A 9,394-nucleotide genomic window follows, 5' to 3' on the forward strand; every position below is an offset into this window, starting at 1 on the left:
TAACTAAATCTTCAATTTTTTCTTTGGATAAGGGAGATTGAAGCAAAACAAAATAGCTATTAAACAGTGTCTTTGGTTTACTAGAGACGTCGACATCGTTTTTTAGCTCGGCGGAAACAAACTACTTTTCCTAAGGATTATATTAAATAGAAATAGGGAACGAAATAAATAACTGGAAAGATTGTTATAATCTCCTCTTGTATAGGGATCATCTACAAAGCGGGTCTTTTTGAATGCATTCAGACGGAAAGGCTGACATAGATGTTATGTATGGGTGGCATTTTTTTTTCTTTACATCTTACATGTAAGAATTTGAAGATTTTAAAACTCTTATATATGAAGATTTGTTCTCCCCAACCAATGTGAGACATCACAATCCACCCCTCAAGCCCAGCGTCCTCGCTGGCACTCTTTTCCTTCCTCCAATCGACGTGGGACCGCCCCAAATCCACCCCCTTTGGAACCCAGTCTTTACTGGCACACCGCCTCGTGTCTACCCCCGTCAGGGAACAGCGAGAATGTTGGCACATCGTCCGGTGTCTAGCTCTAATACCATTTCTAACGACCTAGATCCACCGCTAGCAAATATTGTCCTCTTTGGACTTTCCCTTTTCACACCCTTATATATGGTGATTTGTTCCCCTCCCCATCACATTTTTTGTTTTTGTACTAAAAAGAATCTACATCGTTTGTTGTACTGAATTGATTTCATAATTGGAATGGAAATTTATCCCCATTAATTGTGATGGGTATGGACTATGGAGTCGTTTTATTCCTTTGGAGCTTAGTGCCCAAATAAATAATTGATGTACTATCAACCAAATAATGGTCATTTTTTCATTGTAAAAAAACAAAAAAGTCTTATTTTCAACGACGTCGACGGATCTCGATCTTACTGAAGTTATTTGATTCATATCATACTTGTTTAATTGACATAACATACTGACATAGAGCAAATAATTGAGGAGTAAATTATGTAAGAAACTCATCAAAATCTCTTATTTATTCTCCCTAGGCAGTAAAAAATATTGACTACTTTTTGCTGACGGTTCCAAGAATCTAAGAAATGGCTTGTAATTCCATTAGGGTGTTTAACCTTCATTTCTATTATATCCTTTAACAATGTGGATGCCAGCAACTCGGATATGCAGCGTAGTACCCAACCACTAGTAGGATCATATTAGAATAAAAAAAGGGTGATTATGATACAGCGACAGGATAGATGCTGCCAGATGAGAATAATCGTAAATAATAACTACAACCTCGAAAGTTTTTAGACAGGCAAACCTGCTGTGCTTTATAGATCGCTCTCTATTAAAAAAATTGAGTCCCACACGGGAGTTTCGTTTTCTTATTAATGAAAATGGGGAATACAAAAAGGACGAGTTCTCACGCCATTGCTGCTGCTAAATTAGCTACTCCACATGTTCCTCACTGCTTAATGAGATTTCGAATAACATACGGAAGGATACCTCCATGATTGAAATAGGCCAGCTCCACCTGTAGACAGGAATTGAAATTAGGGGCAAATTCGAGGTTGCAAGTAGGGAAAACGAAAGCGTTTCAAGCTGATGATGGGGTGTGAAAGGAAAAGAAAGTGGAGTTAACCTCAGTGTCAAAGCGAACAGTGCAGGTGAAAGATTTTCCAGAATCAGTAGTGACAGTCAAGTCTTGGCCAGGCCTTATCTCACTGATGTTGGTTGGGAGGTCAATTGTGTAACGTTCATGTCCAGTCAAGCCAAGTGAATCAGCATCTTCACCAGACTTGTAACAAAGTGGGATGATACCCATTCCAACCAGGTTACTACGATGAATTCTCTCGAAGCTTTTGGCAATAACAGCTTTAACTCCCTGGTGCCAATAAATTATAGAAGTTGGTCGATTGCAGGTTCGATGAACGAAAATAACTGAAGAATCTATTTTTCATGAATTAGAAACACTCACCAATAACATTGGACCCTTGGCAGCCCAATCCCGAGAGCTTCCACTTCCGTACTCAGCCCCAGCCAGCACAATGGTGTCTTGACCGGCTGACTTGTATCTCTGACAGAAAATAGATCACGACAACTAAGTCAGCATTACAAAAGGTGAAAATTCTAAATCAACCATAACATTGCGCCAAAACAATATCATGTAAGATGGGACAATGGATCTAGTTTTTCCATGACAAGTTGGTCCACTAACTTGTCTATTTCGTGGGAATTATGAAATTTACACCCAAGGAAAAGAAAAAACGTAGAACACGATGAAAACCGAAAATGATGCACCACCCCTCACAGAGAGCTAACCAATTTTCAACAACATTCCTTCCAAATTAATGCTCAACCCACTATCATACCACTGTTGTTTAATTATTATTATTTTGGATACGAAACAATTTCATAGATCGAATGAAATTATTCAAAGAGGTACAAAAAGGAAACACATTCATAGGGAATACAAAAGATATATCCAATTTGCAACAAGGAAATTTAAACTGTTGTTTTAATTACAATGTGTTTCTTCACTCCATACAAAAATAAAAGAACGACGGTAAGAAGAAACAGCACAGAAACAAAAGATCATCTACCTGAAGTTAAGGTGACTTTTGAGCAAGCAGAGAAACCAAAACTGAAGAATAGAGGGATATAGCATGCGTCTACTACTTTATTAAGAAAAGAAAAAGTACGCAAAATATGAGAACGAAGGATACTTACTTCTGCTGCTTCAAAGACATAAAGTTTCTCTCCAGTGGGAACATGAACGGTCTTGGGACCAACTTCACCATTTAAAAGCTTGTTAACAAGGCGAATGTTGGCAAAAGTACCCCTTGCCATCACCTCATCATTGCCACGCCTACTTCCATAAGAATTGAAATCCTTACGATCCACTCCACGCTCAAGAAGGTACTTTGCCGCAGGACTGTCCTTGTGGATGCTTCCTGCAGGGGAAATGTGATCTGTAGTAATACTATCTCCAAAGTTCAACAGGCAGTAAGCATCCTTAACACCATGTGCTCCTGGAGGGTCATTGGTCATATTCTTGAAGTAGGGTGGTTCATGAATATAGGTGGACTTGGGGTCCCATGAATACAGGGTGCCAGCAGTGACTGAAAGTTGGTTCCACATTGGGTTTCCTTTTGTGATAGATTCATAAGTACTTTTGAACATGTCAGGCAATACACTGGATTGAACAACCTAAGATGTATTTTAAACCAGTTAAATCAATTATTACTTGTAAAACGTATTTCACTGCACTTCCACAATATAAAAACTATCTACCTCGGCTATTTCTTCTGTAGAAGGCCAGATGTCTCTGAAATAGACATCCTTTCCATCCTTCCCTTTTCCAATTGGATCCTTCTCAAAGTCGATATCAACCTGGAAAACTCGTTCAAGTTATCTCATGAGGACAAAATAGTACCAGATTAGAGCCACAGCATAATTCATGACTTTCACTCAACTATTCCAAAAATATGATTCTTATATGATAGCTTGAGACACCATTTAACTCAATAGTTTTACAACTGCGAGAGGGTGACAGAGACATCGCCAAAATCATATTCTTCTTTAAAAAAATATGTATTTGCGAACATTAAGACTTAACACCGCCGAAATCAGACCCAGGGAGGTTAAAAAATACCATCCGGTTAGTTAAAAAGGTTGCGACAGAAAACACTATTAAAAAACGATCTACAGTTACTACAAACTAAAGAAGGAAAAGGTCATGTGACGCCCTTTCAAATGTCAAGAAGAACCTCTACTTTCTATCTATAAAGCAACAAAGAGCAGCAAGCAATGCACTAAATAAGTTGGAATACCACCAAAGTGTCAAAATAGCCTATTGTATTGAAACCGTATGGAGTTGCAAAAACAGCCCTCTGCAAATAACTACATTGTTACTGAAATCTTATGGAGTGAAACTAACATCCTACCAGTCAGAAGGCAATAAACCAATAAAAATCTACTGTTAAGCTATGCTGAGGTAAGACCCTGTGTAAAAAGGACATTGTCCTATTTCTCAACCAACAATCCCCCACCTTAGACCACAAAAGAAGAATTAAAAACTACAGAAAGGTTGGACTAGACGTTTTGATGATTTTCATACCACTACCTCTCTGAAATCCACCTTACAACTAAATATGATCAAAGGAACCAAAACAGTACCCAATACATTTTATCATTCCACAGCCCAAAATTGATCAGAAGAAGTAGATATAAAAACTGCCAGTGCATACCGTGCCAGCTAAGGCATAAGCCACCACCAAGGGAGGTGAAGCAAGGTAGTTCGCTCTGGTCAGTGGATGAACACGACCCTCAAAATTCCGGTTCCCAGAGAGCACAGCAGCTGCAACAATATCTGCATGAACAAAGTCCATAAAAAATTAATCAAGGCGAAAATGAAACAGTATACCTGTTAAATATTATTTAACGAGTAAAGTCGGGCCATTTTGTAACAATCGCATCCCCTGATTACAATATCTTATCAGCTTATCACATTCTAAAATTACCGTTCTCGGATATAGCAGCAGATACTGATTCATCCAAATCCCCAGAATTACCGATACAGGTTGTACAACCATAGCCAACTATATGGAAGCCCTGCTGATTTAGATATGGCTGTAGTCCACTGCATCAATCACATACAGAATTATTATTTTTCATGTTCTTGCGTAACAAAAGAAAGGTGATTTTTTTTAGATAAGAAATATTTTCACTGATGTCTGGAAAGGCTAGCATTCTTCCTGTTCTTTTTTGTTTTACAGTACAAAGACTTAAACTCAAAACATAAAAATTTTTATTTCATTTTTTTTTTTTATAACATTAATAATAGTTTTTTTTTTATAACATTAATAATAGTTTTTTTTTTAATCATTTTTATTTATAAAATAAGGTAAATATAAAAAATAGAAATAAAAATAATCTGAATGTATTTTTAAGTAATTTTTTTCTCAACTTAAAGCCTCTAGAGAACACTTCTATTTTTTCAAAGGAAAAAAAGAACAAGAACAATTATCAAACATGTTTCAATTGCTCTTTTTTTTCTTTCGAAAAAAACAAGACAGTGAAACAAGAAATGAGAAATATGAAAATTACTAGACTAGATGCAGTAAATATATAACAATTAGGTTTGATGATTAATTACCTCTTCAATAAGTATTTTGTCACAACTCCGGAGCCCGGTGCAAGACTTGTCTTCACCCATGGCTTGACCTGGTGTAACGTTAAGAATAAGATATGATTAACATGTAAAGACTATACTTTCGCCCCTCAAGCCAGGCCAAAAAGGATAAAAGCAGAACTAAAGTGACGAGCTAAAATCACAATGTTTGAAGAAATTATTAAACATTGGAAGAGGAAGGGATACAAAAAGAAGTCTCTTAAATGAATTGAACACCCATGTCCATGAGTACCTGTAAACCAAGTTCACAAGCCTTTTTAGCTACAAGAGCAGCGCCTAACATAACACTAGGGTTTGACGTGTTGGTACAGCTTGTTATAGCTGCGATAACAACGCTACCATGTTTCAGCTCAGCTGGCTGTCCATGAAATGAAAACTTCGCCACTTTTTCCTGTGCTTCTTTTGGTATAGCAAATCCCTTGAATTAAAGCAAGAATTAAAAATATTTACAGAATAAACATAAATTATGATAAGACTGGTGTCAATTTAAAAAGAATATGATTAGATATATGTTAGCCACACTATATGTGATAGAAGAAGTAACACACATACCTTAAACCCAACTTTGTTATCAAGGCAAGCATGCCAATCAGACTTCATCTCTTTCAAAGGCACGCGATCATGGGGTCTTTACAGATGCAGCATAAGAGTATAAGACTACATCCAAGATTCTGATATAAAATATTAAAATCTGAATCTAGGAACCTAAACATGAAGGGCAAAGAAGATACTGACAAAGCAGCTAAGAACGCATACCTTTTTGGACCTGAAATGCATGGCTCTACACCCGCAAGGTCTAATTGTAGGTAAGATGAATACACTCTTTCTTGTTGAGGCTGAACAACAAAAATTGACCAAACATAAGAAAACCACTACTGCTACATCTAAAAAATCAGAAGACCAGCAGGTGAACACTCATAACAGAACTTAAAAAAAGTAATATGCAGGAATTTACCTCATTATAGTCGACAAACATTTTATTTGCCCGGAGGTAAGCTTCAATCATCGACACCTGCAGTCAGAAACAGAAAAGTTATATAGGATTTCACTTCTTCTATACAACTTATTTATCAATGCACTGAGATAACACCCACAGTTTCATCGCTTCTTCCAGTTAACTTGAGATATTGCAAGGTAACATGATCCACCGGGAAGAACCCCATAGTCGCACCATACTCAGGAGACATATTTGCTATTGTGGCTCGGTCAGCTAACGATAGTTCCTCCATGCCATCCCCTACAAAATCACATTTCATTCAACCATCGGCTGAAAAGTAAAATTGGGTGAAAAACAGCGCATTGATAGGTCACAGGATGTAATTACCGTAGAACTCTACAAATTTTCCAACAACACCATGCTTCCTCAACATTTGTGTTACAGTCAAAACCAAGTCAGTAGCAGTGACCCCATTTCGTAATTTTCCAGATAACTTGAACCCAACAACACCAGGCAATACCATGCTCATTGGCTATCAATAACAAAATTCAAACATCAGACTCTGGAAAGTATAGAACTCAACCCAAGCCTTCAAAATAGACAAAATGTGTACTGAATCTACAAAAATCAATTGAAAACCAAAGATCAGAACTCAATTACCTGTCCAAGCATTGCAGCCTCTGCCTCGATACCTCCAACACCCCAACCAGCAACCCCCAAACCATCAATCATTGTTGTGTGAGAATCAGTTCCAACCACGCTATCTGGATAGAGCAGACCACCAGTGTTGAAAACCACTCTTCCAAGATATTCCAAATTGACCTGAAATATTAAAACGTTCAATTATAAGATTTAATGCTATCATCACTTCTCCTTATTTTCATTTCATTTAATAACATTTTTCGACCAAAAGTAGTGATGAATTAATACAGTCCTGCTAGCAGCAACAGAAAACCTTCTCAAAAGTAAATTTTTTTAATCCAGAACCTTCTAGCTCACTTAAAATATTAGTACCTGATGCACAATACCAGATCCAGGAGGAACAACAAGCATATTCTGGAATGCATTAGACCCCCATTTTAGGAAAGCAAATCTTTCCTTGTTCCTTTGGAATTCAAGATCCATATTGGCCTGGACTGCATTTTCTGATTTTGCTACATCAACTTGAACTGAATGGTCAATTACAAGGTCTACAGGAACCTACACGACAGATGCTAATTCCAGTAAGAAATTTATGGAAAAACTAGATGACATAAATTTGGGTGGTCAAGGATATCTACAGTAACCTGCAACTGCACCAAAAAGAAATGATAACTTGAAAAGAGGATATCGTGACTACAGATTATATTCCCTATAAGTGGTCAAGAAAAATCTATGAATTATGATCACGATCAGGAGTAAAAAAGCAATAGGATTAAATGTCACAGTTCTTGATAGTAATTGAATATCAGCATGAAACATCTCATCATATTTCTCACATCTTGGCTATCAACATATGACGTAAGACCATTGGTCAAAGTAGTGAACCCCAATAATGTAGAGTACATTTTACCACCGACATAGCAACAAGTGTTAAAGAAGTAAATGCATACCAGGGGATTTATTTTATTGGAATCACTGCCAAGTTTGTTCATGGCATCACGCATACAGGCAAGATCAACAACCGCTGGTACCCCAGTAAAATCCTGTGATCGTGGAAATGTTAGGAGGGCACAATTTGAAAAATAAAGACAGAAAAGAACAAAATCATCCAGGAAAACCTCAGAGTCTATCAAACAGTACCTGCAGTAGGACACGAGCAGGTTTGAAAGGAATTTCAACTTGCTTTGGAGAGCTATTTTCCCAATCAATAATTTTCTCCACGTCTTCCTTTTTCAATTGGAAATTGTCACAGTTCCGAATTGCAGATTCAAGTAATATTTTGATGGAGTAAGGCAACTTATCTGTTGGGCATAAACGTAAAATAAAAAGGAGTATTCACAAGAAGCAAAACAAGAAACGATAATGCTTTGTCGAAAACTATTAAAACAATCCTTCTGCAGTAGTCAGTTTGAAAAAGTTACCAATTCTCGGATCATTCAGAGATGGTAGACTGTAATACTTTCCAAATTCTCCACCGCCAGGCTTTGGAAGACTCGTTAAATTTTCCTTGAAAGGATTTTGGGCAGCTGAAACCATAACAATGCTTGATCAGAATAAGGGAGATATACATAAAATAAAAAGAACTAAGAACAACATTAAGTCTTGAACTCGCGGCATCAAATTTCGTCCTCACAGCATATCTGGTCCTGATAAACTAGATAAACTAACAGTAAACCAAGCAAAGAAAAAGAAAAAGAAAAAGAAAGAAACAGGCCTATTAGACTACTTCCATCCTATTACCTTTAATCGCTCAGCAAAGCGAATAAACCATATTATCTAGCATACATCCGTTAAGACAACAGAAAATATTCCATTCAATAAACATCGTAACCGAACAATCACATCAAAGACAGATCGTTCCGCACAAACAAGAAATGGAAAAAACAAATAATCAAGCTAACTTTTCTTGGCCATACCCATGGAGGAGAATTTACGATGAAAACGTTCAATCACAGGAGCAGCGGCTCTGATCTGAGCACGAAGACTGAGAGGAGAACGCCAGTCGACACCGTGGCTCCAGCGAGAAACCGATCGAAAGGCAGAGGAACCACTGAGAGAACTATAAGTGGTGGCGAACGAGAGTGAGGACGGCTTCGGAGAAGAACCGGGAAAGGCTCTGGAGCAAAAGGAAGGTGATAATAACCTTGCTCTTGAAGCTCTGAGCAGCGCAGATGCTGAGGCCGAAGCCATTATATACGAATGGCTATCAGGATGACGACAATAAGAGAATTATGGGATAAGGATTGGGAGTTGAGCCTGGAAATGGAAGCCGTTATGGGAAGAACCAGTGAGAAAGGAACGTAGCGGTCGTCGTTCTCAGCGATAGGAAGAATGCAGGTGGAGGGCGTGTGGAGAAGGGATAAACACTTAGGGCTGCGTGCCACTTTTGTTCTTGGAACTGATCTGGCGGGTAAAGTTAATTAAGAGCCTCCAAGAGGGACAAGAGAATTACTCGTCTACAGTGAGGTGCACCGTTCACCATCACCACTGGTCCAATCTCAAAACAGCCTTTCGTTTTGATGACGGTATCTTTAGGGCGTTGATTGTTTAATATTTAATTTCATTTTAATTGAATCTATACACTTCAAAAATTATTTAAATTGATTAGATAATTTTCATTATTTTTGTTACAATGAATTAAGATCAACCTTGAAC

At 37.6% G+C, this 9,394-nt stretch overlaps 1 protein-coding gene across 1 annotated transcript; it reads right to left on the minus strand.

Moving 5' to 3' along the window:
• Positions 1 to 1,153: 1,153 nt before the first annotated feature.
• LOC111468105 (aconitate hydratase, cytoplasmic-like) lies at positions 1,154 to 9,144 on the minus strand. The gene is made up of 20 exons (XM_023113174.1): positions 8,656 to 9,144; positions 8,161 to 8,265; positions 7,880 to 8,040; positions 7,690 to 7,782; positions 7,112 to 7,297; positions 6,758 to 6,919; positions 6,485 to 6,629; positions 6,255 to 6,397; positions 6,116 to 6,172; positions 5,917 to 5,996; positions 5,713 to 5,788; positions 5,393 to 5,578; positions 5,125 to 5,192; positions 4,490 to 4,608; positions 4,217 to 4,338; positions 3,261 to 3,359; positions 2,697 to 3,176; positions 1,945 to 2,043; positions 1,609 to 1,851; positions 1,154 to 1,500 (listed from the first exon to the last, which is right to left on the minus strand). Exons 1-20 carry the CDS (start codon positions 8,927 to 8,929, stop codon positions 1,432 to 1,434), a joined length of 2,967 nt encoding a protein of 988 aa, XP_022968942.1. The 5' UTR covers positions 8,930 to 9,144; the 3' UTR covers positions 1,154 to 1,431.
• Between the last annotated feature and the right edge of the window lie 250 nt (positions 9,145 to 9,394).

This window comes from Cucurbita maxima, unplaced genomic scaffold (genome assembly GCF_002738345.1).
Source record: "Cucurbita maxima cultivar Rimu unplaced genomic scaffold, Cmax_1.0 Cma_Scf00036, whole genome shotgun sequence".
NCBI lineage: Eukaryota > Viridiplantae > Streptophyta > Magnoliopsida > Cucurbitales > Cucurbitaceae > Cucurbita > Cucurbita maxima.